Below are 17,805 nucleotides of genomic sequence, written 5' to 3'. Positions count from 1 at the left end.
TCTACAAGATTACATCCTGCTTAGCATGTCTTTATAAATGAAATATGTCCTGAGCCAGTGTGATGATACAAATTTGAGATATTCCACATACAGTTTATACAATGGTAGACAAATGTATGCGTTTTAAAGGTATGTCTTGGATTAAATGATCACGTGGTTATCAGAATCTCTAATGAAACGTTGCTATGATCTATACTGTTTTTTCAGTTAGTTAAGGAAAAAAATTTCTCTTTCATTCCTATTCTTCTGTCCAGCTTTATTTATGATACAGCCTAAATGTGTAATTTAACCTAAAAGTGTCACAGAGGCTCTCTGAAATTTTGCTTGATTTTCCTTTGTCTACCTTTTCCTCTCAAACTGCAATCATAATGATTTAGCGGGTGAGATTTCATTTTAGATGGCTTGTTTTTGTTCCAGGTAGTGTTGTGGAGTTCACAAATGTAGTCAGAGAAGCTGTGAGGTGAAAACTATGCCTTAATCTGAAATATCTATGCTCGAGTTTGTTTTCTGTGATTAATAGGAAAAAGATTTTAAAACTTTTGCTACATGAAAGAAAAGCTTTTAGGATTAGTCGGTATGTCAGAGTAACATTTGGAAATAAGAATATGGGTCTATTTTTATCTCCCCTTTATTTGATATTCTTGTACTAAAAAATCTTTGACAACTGCTGTGTATGTTACAGACTATTAAAATAGTATTAATACATACTACAACCTAGAAGAACTTAGAAAGTTTTTACTGTTCATACAAACAACGTGGGACTTTGTAGATCATTTCTTAATATACAAACCCCTTATTCTGGGGCAAGTTTAGGACCATTTCTTCATCAGATTTTGAATAAAAAAAACATTATGATTTGGAATGATTTGGGAGGTGAAGGTGGCTGCTGTCTTTGTAGGCCCTTCAAAATTTATTGTGTATCAATATTTTCTCATATTTCCAGTACTAAGTTGGGAATCAATAGAATGTCTCCTTTTTAAAAGATGAAGAAATGGTTCATTTGGTACTAAAAAAAGGGATTAAATGAAGACATTTGTGGTGCACAGTTGAGGCACTGTTGAATTTGGATATGTGCTCTAAAATTATGACCAATAATTTAATGACTAATTTGTATTTTTCATTGAAAATAAATTAAATTTGTTAAGGGAATGTGAAAGTAAATACAATGGATAGATTGCCTTCCCATTCCAAGGCAAAAAGAAGGTTGACACTTTTTCTTTGACCAAGTAAGCAAAATATTATGAAAGTGGGGATTTCGGCAATATAGGATAAAACGGCAGCAATATAAGGTTAATTAATAGTTTTTGCAATATAAGATTAATTGATAGTTCCTACTAATATTAAAACGTTGTGTATACTCATTTAAAAATGCAATTACTTCTCTTGAGAGCTTGCTCGCAGCTGTTGAGTTTAACTCCAAATAAAAATTTCCTTGCCATGATGCAGTAAACCCTGAGAAGATCTAATTTTGTTGTAGAAAGCATAAACAAAGATAAGAAAAAATTTGAACAATGTGTGTGATTATATAAACTGCTTGCAACTTTTCCTTTAACTCACTGTTTTCAGAATTAAGCATTCTTTAGTAATAGTTGTAGTTAATTAGCGAGTTTTGCACAATACCATTCTCCGTTGTCAGCTCAAAGTATTCCCAGAGGACCGAACATTTTAATGTCAAAAGTTTAGTTTTGACATTTTTATCTAATGTTCTCATGTTTGGTTGTTGTGAAGCTGACATCTCATTTTGTCTGGATTAGTCTCTTTACTACAGTTTCTCACAGTCTCACTTTACTACTGTATTTCAGCTACTTAACCACTTTCCTGCCTTCAGGAAGTGGGACTCAACTCACTTTGAATGCCAGAGAATAGAACCTGAATTTCCAGAAGATTGTCTTCAATGAAGAGGAAAGTTCAAGGATATTTAAATTGAAACTTCACAGGAATAATTATTATTATTCTTTTCTGTGGTTGAAAATAGTTACCTCTATTTGCCAAATTTTACATAGCTTTTCATAACCAACTCCACAGCAGGAAAATATGAAAGCAGTTGGAGAATTAACTGTTGTTAGGACCTAATGCATCACCTCCACTAGTAGTTACATTTGGATTTCATCATTGAATCTAAAAGATATGCCTCACTCATACAATGAAGCTTGCCTTCCCTTGCTTATAATGTATCATTCACTGGATAAATGTATCACAAAAATCTAGCACAATTAGAATCAATGCATAGAATCAGCCAAGCTGTGAGGCAGTAACTGAAATGGATGGCTATAAATGACTCTTCATATAACTATGTTATTTTTTATTTTATTTTATTTTTATTTTTTAGAAAGCTGATAATGATGCAGAAAAGGAACAAACTATCTGAAAGCATCCTCCTATAAAACTATGAATGATTTTGGAGTGTAAACACTCAGGGACTAAAGATTTTTAAGATTCAGTTATATGTTTTCTCCAGAAATAGCTATTTTCTAGAAATTATGATGTTTAAATGGTTCTTGAAAAGTTCATTGGAGTTCGGTAGTAAGATACTATTGTGACAAACACATCAGAAAATGAGTCAGAAGTATGCAGTATACACATATAGAGCTATTTAAAATCTGAAAATGAAAGAAATTTAAACAAATATGGGGATAAATTTCTGAAAGAGGTATCTGAGTCTTCAGTAATTTACATGGTTTTCAAACAAGAGAATTATGAGCTTCGATAGCAATTGGCTATTCAGTAAAGGTAAACTTGCTCACTTCACTCATCTGCAAATTATTCAATCCTCATTAAATTTGTGCTGAGGCATCAGTAGTGTCTGAAAAATGTCTTGTGATGATAAATGATAATATTCCTTGTAGATCTCCGAGTAACAGCCTAACTTAAATTTTCCGTGAATAAATATTGGAATTAACACCAAGTATCAGCTTTTCGGCTAAGGTTACACAGTCTTCCTCTCCAAACACAGTCCATAATTACACTACTTAAAAGATAATTATTATTACTTAAAAGAAAATTAAAATTTGATGGTGTAGAATAAGACAAGAGCACCTTTTTGAAGTTATTGGCCATCAGTGTTTATTAAAATCCTGTAATATTTGAATATAAGGAAAATTTTTTAGCCAAGTAGGACTGCAGACCTAACTGCATACAGAATGACAGGAGACCTTCTGTTAGCATGCATCATTTTGATCTTCTGTCACATGAAAATAAAGCCTTCCCAGCAATTTGTCTTTAATTTTAATAATTCCTAGATATTCTCTAACTTACCATCAAGTTTGATTTCTCACTTAGAAGGGTTTTTGACAACTTGTTATCAATGGTATAAAAGATTATGCTATTAAAATGGCAAAACCTTGACCAGCTGGATTTCAAGCCTCAGTGTATAGCTTTCTAAGACTAGCTCTATGTTTTAAATACTGGCCTAGAAAGAAATAGATGAGAGGAGAAACATAGTCTAAAAAATGGTTCAAAATCTTAGATCATGTAGTGGACAGAATAAAGCTATGGAATAGCTCTTAAGACATACTTGACTACATTGGTCCAGTGCAAGGTTAATATTTTATAAGGCCCGTTACAAACTTCCTTAAGTCAGATGAGAGCACCTGCTGTGTACTGTTTTGTTTCATTGTAAATTTTTACTTTCATAGTTTCTGCATGTTTTCTAATCTTTCTTTTTCTTCTTCCTTCTTATTTTTCAACTGAGACTACTCCCTGGAATACTATTGGAGAAAGCTTGATAGTTGTTGATATTATTTTAATATGAGTTGTATAACCAGGATTTTCGTATGTATATGTTGCAGCTTTATTTTTTAAAAAATTCTCCACTGAAACATTTGAAAGCAGGTATTATTTTTCAGAACATGGTGAGTGACTGTATTCTGGAAAAGATTGTCTCAAATTGGAAAGCCAGAAGTATAAGCTCTTGTATTCTGTGAGCACTTTTAAAGAAATTCTGGCCTATACATATTGTATAAAAATAGAAGAAGTAGTTACAATTCATGTTTGTTTGCATGGGCCATTGCTTCCTCCCTATCTTTTCCTTTTCCCACATGAAAAAAAATTAAGGCAAAATTTTGTAAACTATTCCATTTCATGTTGAGATCCGTAATGTAATTGAAATAATTTCTAAAGCCTCTGAAGAATAATTATTTGTATTATATAGTCACAAGGCTATCATTTGTTTTGGAAACTTTCTGTGGATGTATCAGGATGTGATGAAGTATAGCATTTAGTTCTGTTTTTACAACAACAGAACAAATGTTCAGTGTTGATGTCCAAAATAATGGTAAATCATTGTTTAAAATGATAATGGTATTTTAAAGTTACATATTTTAGAGACATAAATGGAAGATCATTCCCCAGATATGGTTGTGAATCTTGGTTAAAAGATGCACATTATAATTCAAAGCAAATGGTTAGTGTGTTGTCTATGGAAAATGGAAGCTTTCGTATTATTTATTAATAGCAGTCATTGTCAAGTATTAGGCAGGTGAAGATATCAAATAAAGAAGTGTTGTGATAGCTACTGTATAAAAATATGGAATACTGTTATTTTAATTACTGAATCTTTCCAATTATTAGGAAGCTTTTTTTTGATATTCAAGAAAACACTTTACAAAACAAACTTCTGCTAGCTAGAAAATAATCTCGGTTGAAATTGAAATCATTTTTTGTTTTATAATTCAACAAAGAAATTGTTGATACTGCCTATCTTATTTTTCCATAATAAAGGAAGAGCTGTAGAGCTTGATATTAATGGAACATGAGTAATATATTTTCCTGTTGGCTCTATGTATTGTATCAATGGAAAGTATACATATACCATTGAAGGTCACTGGTCTGTCTTTGAATTGTTTGTTCATGAGTATGTAACTTCTGAAGGTACATCTACTTGTATGCTAGCTCTCTGTGGGACTGAAATCATTCTGAATAGCAATGTGTATTTTTGCTCTGCATGCCCTATAGTGCTTTGTTACAACCAAATGACCATGATTTTTACCAAGTTTCTTAGTACTGGCAGCTGTAAGATGGAATGTCTGTATTATTGCTTTGGTTTCTAAAGGAGTAAAGGTAGATGAATTCCCAAGTTGAACCAGATTGCCTGTTGTTTTTTCCTGTAAGTTAGAGTGTTACAGAGCACACTGCGTCAAGGAAGTCTTACACCTTCATTAGAGACAGCAAGTGCTCCCTTCCTTTACTCTGCCTTTGAGGAATGAAGGAGGAGGTAGCTCTGACAGAAGTTAACTAGCAGACGATACCAGCCGTTCTGAAACCAAATAGATTCTCTTAGGAGGCAGGAGCTGTAATGCTGAACTCGAACAGTAAAGGCCTCAGATGACCTCTGAAGTTCAGGGATGTTTTTTGCACCCTTTCCAGTGGCAACACATCATGATCAAGTATTTGGTATTAAAGGAAAATTCCAGTAATGCTAAAGCCATAGGAGAAGCCATGTACTTTTGAAATTACCACTCACTTCTGTCTCCAGTAGATTGGCAATTCCAACAAAAGTGGACTTCTTTGAAGCAGCCTGGAAAACGGTGACACACTTTAGATACCAGGATAGTCAACTTGAAAAAGTGAGATAGACGCAGCCAAATCACAGAAAAAAATCTGAATATTTTTTCCAGTTGTGCATTGTGTAGCTCCCTAACAAAAAGCTAAGCTGCAGAACAAGCCAGGGCTGTGCAACAAAGGTGTCTGGAATTACACCATTTTTACCAAGACATGCTTGCATGTGTACATGTTTGCATGTGTGTTGGAGCTTTTCCTTCTTCAAAAAGATTCTGGTTATATAGATGCAGGCTCTCTTTCAAGGCTTAATCAAAGCAAAAGACTAAATGGCAGAGGCAGCCATGATAGGGTGTGTTTCTTGGTTGTGATTTTGGCCATCTTGATGTATCATCAAGGGCTTGAGAAAAACAAGAGGACTCCCTGAGAACTTCCTTTCCACTTGTATAATGAGCAAAGATCACCTGATTCACCAAAGAAGCAGTTGATATACTTGAGAAGAAAATTCTAGATATATTAGGGACAAAATTCATGTCAGGAAGTGTTTTTGTGACGTGAAAAGTTCGTTTTTACTGTGTTTTTCACCTACCTTATTTGATAAGTGCTCTTTCAAGAGGTTTGGAAGCTGAAATCTTACATCAGTGAGTTCTGGCTATAGTGAACACTGCTTTCTGTTCCTCTTCAGGAGTGTCTTGGGCAAGATATTTAAAGAATCAGTTTCCTACATCCATTTTGAATTAAATCAAACAATCATAGAGTTTGAGTGAAGGTTGTTTATTTCTCTTTATTTCTTAAGCCTGAAGAGGAAAATGCAGATTGGCATCCTGCACCTTTGAAGTCTCTCAGTTACTTCAAGTACTTAGTGACTCTTCACTATAATGACTAAACTTTTCATCAGTTTGACAGAAAGGGGTTAGTTCTTACGGTTTATTTGGGGAGAAATTAGTTTGTTTAGTTTGTCACAGTACACTGGTGGCTGCAGGTGTCACTAGTGGAATTTCCTGAATTCTTTTTCACTATTTATTTTCCTCTGTTGGTTTTTGTTCAGCACAGTGACAGTTGTTTTTGCTGATAAACCCTGGTGATAACAGCTCCGCTATCAACAGTGGTCTTCAGCTGTAGTCTCCCACATTGTGGAATTAATGCCACACGATTGAATATTTGCTTTAGGCATGTCCTTGGAGCATTTTGGTGGCTTACTTGTCAGCTGTTTACCATATTTTAATTAGAATTAAAAAAATGCTTTGTATAATCTGTTTTTGGCATCCTAACCACATGGCTAGGATATACGTGCATACTAAGGGAGCATGCAAGGGCGTTGCTTTGATGGTGTGTGCTTGATAGCGTGCTAATAGGTGTTCAGCTTGTGTTTACACCAGTAAAGCGCCAAAGACAGTATGTAGGGAATTTGAGATAAATGAGTTGGTGACTGTAAACTGTTCAGATACTGCAGCTATTAAGAATGATGATGACAGTGCATTACTTTTAGTTGAAGCTGTTCACTTCAGAGATGCTGCTTTTATCTCCTAAGGTTGCTCTGGCTTCCCTGATCTTTCCTGTGACTTTGTCATCAGTTAAGGGGTTCTGAGACACTCTGCTACCAGTTCAGAAGAGTTTTTCCAAATTACAATACTGCCCAGTCAGTTTTCATCATCAGCCTGATATGCTTTTCACCACAGCTGGAATATTCTTTGTTATCTGGGCAAACAGGACCAATTACACAAGTGTCAGTATATTCAGATCTAATGTAAGGATCAGCAATAACTAAAACTTCTAAGATGCAATAATTTTAAATGTAACAAATATTTTAGATGATAAAAATAAGGTATTAATGTATTAAAAAGTTTATATGTACAGCATTCAATATGTAATGTGCTGTTCTAAACCTTTACTTGGAATGTTTCTTAAAGTGTTCTGGAAAATACATTGTTCATGTATAAAAATGGCAAAAATTAAAAGATATGGTGGTCCATATAATTTTCACTCATTGATTTTTAGATGTTTGCTGTTTAAACTGTTCAAATGTAGATGAAATAAGAATGCTTTTGAAATATGTTTGTCTAATACAGTTCGTAATGATACTGCATTTTGTTTCTGTAAATATTTAAACTAGAACTCTGTTTTTGGAAGCCTGATAGTTGGCAATGACCAGAAAGGGATGCCTCTGCATAAAGGCATATATCTACTTATATGTTCATTGTCAGCTCAGAAACATTCTAAGTAGGAACACAGCACTCTTTCTAAACTAAATCTTAATACCTCCTAACTTAATTTTACAAGTTTTTATTTTTCAAAAAGAATAATCATAACGCTAACCTGCCTGAAGTATAATTAAGATATCTGTTGAAATCCTTTCATATAATGTACTTAAAACCAAAAAAACCCCAATAAATCTAGCCTAGTCTAACTTGAATTCCAACTGTTCAATAAATAATTTGGTATGTTTTCAGTCACATATTACTGATATTTGATAACTATTTACAATTACTAAATGTATTATAACAGATCATCATTATTTCTGATAAATTCTGTTTAAAAGTATAACGTCTTATTTATAATTCAAGAAATAGTGACATTTGTGAATACTGGAATATGTGTTTGTTTAAGGAAATGACCTAATTAGGGTTGGATTTTTATACAATGTAAGAGATAAGAATGCATATCCTAAATGGTAACAAGGGTTATAATACAGGGTTGTTCTTATTTTTCTGTTTGTCAGATCAAAGTAATAAAAGAATGTTAATTAAGATGAAAGTAATAAAGGAATGTTAATTAAGATGCAAAGTTTGCACTAGTGCTGCTGCTAACTTGTGTATTTACATTACCCGTATTGGCCTATAATTAGTAATCTGTACAGCAACCATTGGAAAAAACATGGTTTCATTATGTGTGTTCTGTCAGGTTTCTAGCTCTTTATCAACGGATATTAATCAGAACTGATGCAAAACAAAACAGACATAATAGAACAGAAACATATTGTGTATTTTTTTTGTTTTCAACAAGATAGAAAAATTAAAAACTATATGGACAGTAACTGATGAGATAAGGGGAAGGCTTTGCTAATTCTCTCAAAAAGGGAAGCTGTTGCTTTTGGGCTATTCTTTGAAATGTTTTAACCAAAAAAAGGCATTTAATTCATTGTCGTATGTTTGTTTTGTTCCGTTTCATAGAAAATTTCACCTTGGGTTGGTTTACGCAAAATCAACATCTCGTACTGGGGATGGGATGACATGTCTCCTTTTACAAATACAACTCTGCAGTGGCTTCCTGGAGAGCCAAATGACTCTGGCTTCTGTGCGTATCTGGAAAGAGCAGAGGTGGCTGGTCTGAAAGCGAATCCATGTACTGCAATGGCAGATGGTCTTGTCTGTGAAAAACCTGTTGGTAAGCAATCTTTCTTAGCCATTTATTGTTACTATCGTGATTAGCCAGCTATTTGGATTTTCATTTGGCTAAAAGGGATTTTTGTACGATCTGAATTAAATAATTAGAAGAAAAAAGCCTTGCTTTATTTCTTGAAAAATACGAAACTTTAATCTAGAAAACAATCTTAAAGCAGCAAATATTTGTGAATTAGCTTATATTGCTCAGTCTGCATTATACCAGAACTCTTGTGGTTCAAAGTCAGTAGCTGTCAATGACAACAGTGACTCCAGCATGAAAGATTCTGTGGAGATGTTCAACAAGGCTGATGCTGCAAAAACAAGTCGTCTTTCTGAATCTCACTGAACATCAGCGAATATTTTAGTGATCTACAAGACTGACAAAACCAAGACTCTTTTCATCCTTTTGATTTGTTTGTGTGTAAAGATTACTGTGGCAGATACTGATTTGAGACTTTTTTCAGTACTTTGCCAAGAAAGTGGAAAAGAGGTGACTAACTGGCATCCTTCAGTAAGATGGTCCACTATTGTCTAGCTAAAGTACTGTATCTGACGGTTGAAAAATATATTGTGCTACCTTCTAGCTGTACTCTTCTTACATTAAAGGAAGGATGCGGAAATTAGAGGCTGAATTTCATCACATTATAAAATATAAAAATGGTTATACTTAGTCTCACCAAAGGGTCTGTCCAATGCAGCTATCCTGTCTATGGTGTAATTTGCAGTTTGTATCTCAGGGTCAGATTTGGGTTAATAAACACAACAAAACTGTGACTTCGCTTTCTGTGAGACTATAATTGAAGATTAAATAGATTGCACTTCATGATTTTGTCTAACCCACAACAGTCCAATATTACAAAAGTCTATACAAAACTAACTCTAATCACACAGGCATTCCCATTATCTGCTCATTCATTGACAATTTAAGTAAAAGATGTTGAAAAGTACCTAAGAGTACAGACTGTTCAGTGTAATTGCCATAGTCTTACTTGACACTCCACTTACTCTAATCTTGTTATGTACTTGAAATGTTCCTTGAATTAAGGCGAGTTTTTCTTTCCATATTCAAACTAGAATTTTGAAGGTACAAATAATTTTCTTTTAAACTAATGTGATAAGAAAGTTATGTAGTCTGGTGGCTTGAGTCACAGGACTTAAACATGATTCCATGACCTTAAATTGTCTTCCTTATTCCCAAAATGGAGCTGATGATAACTACATAATTATTAAACACACAAAAATGGGGAAGTGCTTTCAGAAGCAAAAGTTTGTGTGCTAAGATACTGAGTAATATTTTTATATATGCATATGTATTTGTATGTCACATGTATATAGTCACATACATACATGTTACATTTATATGTTTTATATTGCATATGTGTATATACATACAAAAATATTCATATAGTTATGTGCATATACATGTATATGTATATATGTGTATGGTGTGTGTGTGTATCTATGTATGTATATATGTATGTATGTATGTGTATGCATATAAATCTATATATAAGCCCATACCCTTTTGTTAGCTTTACTAACATCTGACAGCTACCTAAAAAGTGATGTTAAAGATTAATCTTTTTTACTCCTATTTTTACAAACAGGAGGAAAAACTCAGTTATGTAATACAATTGGTAACAGTACACTGTGATGTTATGCTAATCTCCAGATAGAGATCAGTGGTGGCTTTCAAGGGGGAGTAATTATGATCCAGATGGGCCTTCCTCCCCCCTCACTCCCAACCTTTTCCCCTTAAAGAAGCTGAATGTTTATGGGCTCTTATCAAGTATTAGAGGCTGAAGAAAGAAGTGAGAGCAAAGCCTATGTAATCTCTCCAGTTTCCTTCTTTCCTTTTCTTAAAATTACTAAACCAACATAAGCTACTGTGTTAGCTTGAATGTAATATAAGCCCCTCTCTTCAAGGATGGAAAAAAAAAAAATCAGGGAAACCACCCAAATCCACAGGAGACTGCTGCTCATGATAAGGTGTGAATCCTTTAAGCAACCTAGCAGCAGATGCCCCTTTTGAGAGTCCCTTAGGTATTAGTTGGTGACCAGTGATGGCACCTAGAGCAGTAGTTGCTCAGGGACACTATGAGCAGTCCTGCATAATGTGCTAAATATGCCATGCAATTCAAGCTGTATGCTAGAGCTATCAGAAGTACTTGTATATGGGCCCACTAGGGGTCCATTCATGCTACATTATCTGTTAGGTCACCAAAGTGTGCTGCTGGAGCTTTTAAAAGGGTTGCTCATTGTCCGGATTGCAAATAAAAAGTACATCTGATGATGATGATTTTAAAGAATTTTTTAAAACCCTGCCTTCTCAGAGTTTCTTACAGCATATTCTCTTTTTATTTGCCTTATTTCATTTGCTAATGAGAAGTAAATCTCAGTATCTCTGATCAACCCTAGGCCTCTGTCATAACATTATGTATTTTCATAATGTCATTTTCATGTTCTAATTGTCTCATGATACTCTTCGTAGCTGTGAGGCCGACCATATGAAATTCTGCATATTTCCCCTTAAAATTTTTGTCCATTGTCTTTGTAAATCTGAAGAAGTTACATTGCTAGGCTTATGTTGAGACCACTGCCTGTCAATGGGATGTTTTTGCTGTGAAGCTCAGTTGGAATTGTTTACTTGCGTAGCTAAAGCATACTCTTATCAACCCTTCATTTAAACATATAAACAATTCCAAATAGTAATGTGACAGCAAAGTAAATATTATACAATTTTTGTTACTGCCAACTATTTAATTTAGTCTTTCACAGTGTTAAGCTAATACACATACTCATCTATCAGATGTTTCTCAGGAGAGTAAAGGATACAACCACAATGTAAGACCTAAAAATGTTAAGAATAGGCTAGGTGGAACACGAATAACATATTTTTATAATGCATCTGTTACTGGTGTCTGTGTGTTCTTGAGCTGTTCCAGAGACTGCAGCAGCTGACTTCTGGCATATGACAATACTTACACAGTTCAATCATTTTTTGTTATTTTTTTTTCTTTGTATCTTTAATAACAAATTACAGTTTTAATATATGCAGAGCGGATCAAGTCCAGGAAGAGCCTTGATTGAGATTTAAAGTATTAGCAAAGATGATGTGTGTCTTGAGAGCTTGACTGGTTTTGAATGTGAATCAATAATATGCAGAAACATAGCAGTAGATCTGAGGGCTTAATCCCAATGTACTGCCAGACCCTTCTGCAGTGGATTATGTGCAAGAATTACTCTACTCTTGCACACTTCACAGTTTTATTTGAAATCAAAAAGAAATTCAAGAGTAAGGCATAGACGTTCTTTTTGTGTATGTTATAACTTTTGAAGGTAATATACGTTGCTAACCTAAGTCAGAATGTGATCTGCATAAAAAATCTTGTGTATGTTAAATAGCGTTTTGTTGCTGTCCCTTTACATTCCGGTGACTTTCTTATGTATGCTATAGGGCAAAATTCTAAGAGATAAGTAAGTCATACGTAAAGTATTTGTTGCTTATTAAACTAACTAGAACAATAGATCAGAACTTTATAGGTTACCTATTGTGGAAATTTGAGACACATTTTATGTTGTATGTGTGCAAGTAACTGGCATTTCTAGGCACTGAATATTAATAATATTACTGTCTCAGTGTATAAGTAAAATTGCTGTGATCACTTTTTAAAGGACTCTTAGAGCTCAAGTATGACTCAGGATGACTCATGTTAAGTGTTAGTAATTTCTATAAAAGCTTATTGTATTTGTATACCAAATCATAAGTCAGGACTAAATTATTCAGAACTAATTAAGGAAGCAATCACTTTCATTTTAGCAAGGATTTTGCTAATAGAACGTACGGTTAAAAAAAAAATTGAACTTGTATTTGAAATTAGAATTTTTTGTGGTTCTTTTCCAGTTAGTCCCAATCAGAATGCTAGACCCTGCAAAAAGCCATGCTCCTTGCGAACAACGTGTTCTAACTGCACAAGTAATGGTATGGAGTGTATGTGGTGCAGCAGTACAAAACGATGTGTTGACTCAAACGCCTATATAATCTCCTTTCCATATGGACAGTGTCTGGAATGGCAAACAGCCACATGCTCCCGTGAGTATCTTTATGAATATTTATTCTATTAAATATCACATTATAATTTTTTTCCGCTTAGAACATTTATATGAGTAGGATTCAGTACATTCACTAATGATAAAAAAAGATTTCATTTATGAATGACCCTACAATACTACTAATGTTAGTAGTCAGTACTGTGTATGTATTAGGTGGAGACATGTAAAGTACTGACAATTATTTTATGTTAGAACATTTTCAGTCTTTTAAAACAGCCAGTAAAAAGTGGTTATTGTTTTCAAATATGGAAAAATACCACTATTCTTTGCATGGCTAGTATTAGAATGTGAATTGATGTCCATGAATTGAAATGAAATACTGATAAAATTAGATTAATAGTATATAGACCTTAGACTATCAGAAATCTAGTTATTAAAAAAGGAGCTGAATTCCTAGAGTCTTAAGATTCTGATATATTTTGTCAAAAGATTCAAAGAAGTCCATTTTTCTAGCTTGCAAAGATAAAATAATGTCATGCTAATAATCACAGTGGTCTTGAAAATACTGTAATGCAGTTGTAAAACAAATGATCTTGCTTGTTATCTGCAAATGCCAATTACTGATGCTTACAGATTGTTTGCCCTGTGCACAAGAATAGCAGGAATTCTGTTAGACTATCAGGCAGATGAAAGGATATGGAGAAAACTTTTGTCCGAAATGACACTGGGTTAGGTTGTATTAATTTATCAGATTACTTATTTCTTCCTTTTGAAACAAAAGGCAAATGATGTCTTAATTTGTCAAGCAGGAAAGATGCTCCCCAAATTTCTCTTTTGGAAGCGTGTTTTATCAGAAATCAGTCCAATGACTCTTTAGGAGAAGAGTGCTTAATATAACTTTCAGGATACAATTCACAAATGTTACTTTTCCCCTAAGTCTGTGGCAACTAGACCTTGTTAAATTCAGTGCCATGCAGTTCCAGTGTGGATCGGTGTCATAATCCATGCAGACACTAAAGCAAGCTGCCTCATGTCTTATATTCTTGTCTCAATGCAGTTTATTTAGAAAAACAAGTATGATACCGTCCTGCAGAAGGCTAGTTCTTAGTATTTTCACAAATTACTATCCTAAAAACCTTGATTAAAATGTTTCTCACTGGTAAATGTCTGAAATCCAAGAGAACTTGTATTTGATATTGATAGTGAATTGTGGCAGAAGGAGGTAAGATCTAAAATTTAGAGATGAAATTGACAGAACACCACATGAATGATGCTTAGATTTTTAAAATTGGATGCGTAATAGAATCCTGAACCTTTTAATCCTGTTTTGGGGTTAGAGTATTATTTGCACATTATGCAGATTCTCCCTCTATAGGGAACACGAGAATTGTTTTGTCATTTGTATCAGGTGTGTAACAATTTCATATTGAATAAGCCAACCAGGATTTGCTGTATGTCAATTCAGTATTATATTAAGGGCAATTTTGTATAAAAATTAAAATTCTATCAGGGAATTAAAGAAAAAAAGAATCAGTGTCCATGGACAGATTTTTTTCAGGGTTTAAAGAACTAAGTATTTTGCATATGAAACAAGAAAATAAAGATCCGAATAAAACGTTATTTAGACATTGTCTCAGTCTAGATAACTTAAAAATTCTATTAGGTAAATTCATCTTTATTGTTGATGAGGTAATGAGGTATTAAGTGCATTCTTAAGGCATAATGTTTCTGCTTATTTGAAGAATTGAATGTAACTGCATCTTTTAAAGCAAAAAATCCTCTATTTTTTATTTTGTCATGATTAGTATCTTAGTATTTGGATGTTTTGCTGTGAATGAAAAAGAAACTTCACGCAGACATTCATGATTTAAAAGACAAAATTTTTTGTGACAATCACATAAAATGAGAACTTTACATTTATTTTCACAACTTAGAAGGGAAATAATGAGCACTGTTGCATTGTTGAGATTTTTGTCATTTTAATACCTGCTTGCCAAAAAGTTGTCTTCCAACCTTCCTCATGTTTTCCATCTATTAATTTTATATTGAATTGCCATTACAGTTTTATATTGAATTGCTGACAGTAGAACAATCTTGAACCACCTCTAGAATTTCAAGGAAAAAAAGTTTCTCCTTGTATATTCCCTTCTTCTGCAAATAATACCTTCTCATTTTCAGGAGAAAGTTCTTTTCAGTTTTGTAGCTCAATGCCACTACACAGAATAGCTGAAGATTTCCAGCTTTTGTTCTGTTTTCTCTTCCATGAAGACTGTGCAACTGAAACATCAGACTTATTTTCTACCTTTATAAATGTCAACTTGAAAATTGCTTGGGTTATCTACTTTGCATCTTTGAAAGGAGAAGGAAGCCATTGCAGAATCATGGAATGGCAAGGTTGGAAGGGACCTCTGGAGATCATCTAGTCCAACCCTCAGCATAGCCCATATGGGGTTTGAACCCGCAAGCTTGGCATTAGCAGCAGCACCACACTCTTAACTGAGCTAAACCTGCCCCCGAAATGTTCTGCGTGTTTCTGGTATTCTGCTATTGTAATGAAAAAACAAAATCTGTATCACTGAGCTTCTAAACTATAAGGCCTGATTTTTCTACTGGTCTGTATCATGTGCTTAATTGGATTTGATTTCCAAGAACATTGGAGCTCCATTTTGTTTTTTTCCTTTTTTCCACATTTGGGATACTTACAAAGTGTTTCCTCCCATTTAGATCCTTAGATGTCTAATGATACAAGAGCTCATGCTCTAGCTCTTCTTCTTTTTAGTGTCCTTTCAAGGTCTCATTCTGATTCTTGACTGCCTGTTTTCATGAAATCTGCACGTATCTTCAGACTACTGGAATATTTTATTTTAATTATTTTTACTGATTTTAAACAGATTTAATAGTTGTTGAGGTCAGAGCTTTGTTCTGCTGCCAGTTTTTTTAGTTAAAAATGAAACAATTCTCCTTAGCATAACTTTTATAACATTAATTCAAGTATTGCTGTTCTGGAGTTGAGTCCTCTAGCTAGCTGGGAACACTGGTGGACACCATGTTCTGGCAGAAGCTGAGCCACGCTAAGAGGTTACCATCCTCCATTTCCCTGCTCATCACCGCAGCCACTGCCAGGGATATATTTAAAATGCTTTCAGTCTTTAGCTCAGTTTTGGCAGGATGAGCTGTGGGTTAGGTTAGCCACTTTCAATAAGCAGTGTTTTTTAAAATTGAATAATCGGAAGAAAGAGAGTTTAGGAAGTTACAGTGTGTATAGTTATGCTATAACAGGCGGAAATTAAAGTTTGACAACAAAATATTGACTACAGCAGTCAATATAAAATTGTCCAAGCTGGAGTCATAACTACATATTTGATTTCAATATATGTGCCTCTGATCTAATAATGTGTCTTTTACTGCATCGTTTACAAAGTGATAAATTAGTTCCGTAAATTCTTTGCTCTGTTCTTATTTTTTAGTAACCTCATTTTTCTTCTCCTCTTATGTGCTGTGTGTACACACGTGTGTGCATACACATATACATATGTGTTTGCTGTTCATTGTCATTTGTTTTATAAGTTCTGATCCTTCTTCTGTTTTCACTATTTATATTCATGCTTATGTTTCCTAGTGTTTAAATTGCACCTTCTTGTGATTAGACCTTTTTCTCTAAAGCAAGGCTTGCTACTTACTCAAAATATCCCTTTTAAGAGCCTATTTAAGTTTAGAGGTCTTCCTGAAAGTTCTGTCATTATTTGGAGTAATTGCTATTTAGTAATTTTTAAACCTCTATCTTAAACACAAGATTGCATAGTTCCTGTTACCAGCAGTGCTCCATAATTTCGTAATTTGTCATTTTGAGAGTCGTAAACACTCATTTAATTGAATTCAAAATTAGCCCACATGAGATCATTCAGCCTTATGTAGCCCTCAACTTCTTTATCTGTTAGTGATTAATTCTTCCTTTTCTTTTTGTTTTTTTCAGAGAAAAATGCCTCTGAAACTTCCACACAGTGATTTAAGTTAAATTTCATACCTTTTTCCTATATGGATTTTCAAAATTATGTAAATCTGTGACAATTGTCATTACCTATGTTTTTTTTTTCATGTTGTTAAGAAATTTTCGTTGAAGATTTTAAAAATGTTAAAAGGATTTCAGTAGCTAAGCAAGACTTGTCCTTTATGGATATCCAAGTATAATGATGTTTGGTTTTGTATTATTGCTAGATAGATATGTCTTGCTTATGGACTGCACAATTTCTTGTTCATTCTCTGAGACACATGTAAGAGTGAATAGGCTTTGCTAATTGACTCATTCTGCATATGCATCAAAAATAACAATTTTTATGCATTACCTTTTCTGAGTCTTTCTTATAATGGAAAACCTAATCCCCCTCCCCAAATCATTTTAATGCAAAGTTGAATGTTATTGTTACGAAAACTTTTTATATAATCCATAATTGAATATTGGCCATCTGTTCATTGTGCAAGTTGTATGTTCTCTTACATAATTTACTTCTAATTGGTACTTTTCCTATAAAATGCATTTTACCTAAGATAGTCTGTACATAACTAGCCAAGTATCTGCAACAAAAGTGTCATTGTTTGTGGTATTGGGTGTGTGCATACATGAACATAACTCACAAGACACTAAAGGCTTCCTTTTCAAGGCCAGCCTTATGAATCAACATAGACTAAAGTGTACTTCATGTTTAACTTAAACTTTTTCCTAGTATTTGCCTGAGAATTAACTTTTAATGTGAAGAAAGGAATATAAAAGAAATGAAACATCATGCTGTTCTAGCTCTATATGTAGAGCTCTGCAAGATATTTTAAAGATTTTAATTATCACAATGTAGTATCCATTTGAATGTCTTCTACAAGA

At 33.7% G+C, this 17,805-nt stretch overlaps 1 protein-coding gene across 10 annotated transcripts in view; it reads left to right on the top strand.

Moving 5' to 3' along the window:
* ATRNL1 (attractin like 1) overlaps positions 1-17,805 on the top strand; it is a 510,466-nt gene that overhangs the window by 127,062 nt on the left and 365,599 nt on the right. For all 10 annotated transcript variants that reach the window (XM_062580018.1, XM_062580017.1, XM_062580020.1 and 7 more), the window contains exons 17-18: positions 8,667-8,880; positions 12,784-12,972. In XM_062580018.1, coding sequence (XP_062436002.1) covers positions 8,667-8,880; positions 12,784-12,972 — 403 coding nt within the window. The remainder of the gene's footprint in view (positions 1-8,666; positions 8,881-12,783; positions 12,973-17,805) is intronic.

Source organism: Rhea pennata, chromosome 7, assembly GCF_028389875.1.
Source record: "Rhea pennata isolate bPtePen1 chromosome 7, bPtePen1.pri, whole genome shotgun sequence".
NCBI lineage: Eukaryota > Metazoa > Chordata > Aves > Rheiformes > Rheidae > Rhea > Rhea pennata.
The sequence above is the reverse complement of the archived record's forward strand: the minus strand, read 5'-3'. Positions and strand labels throughout refer to the sequence as shown.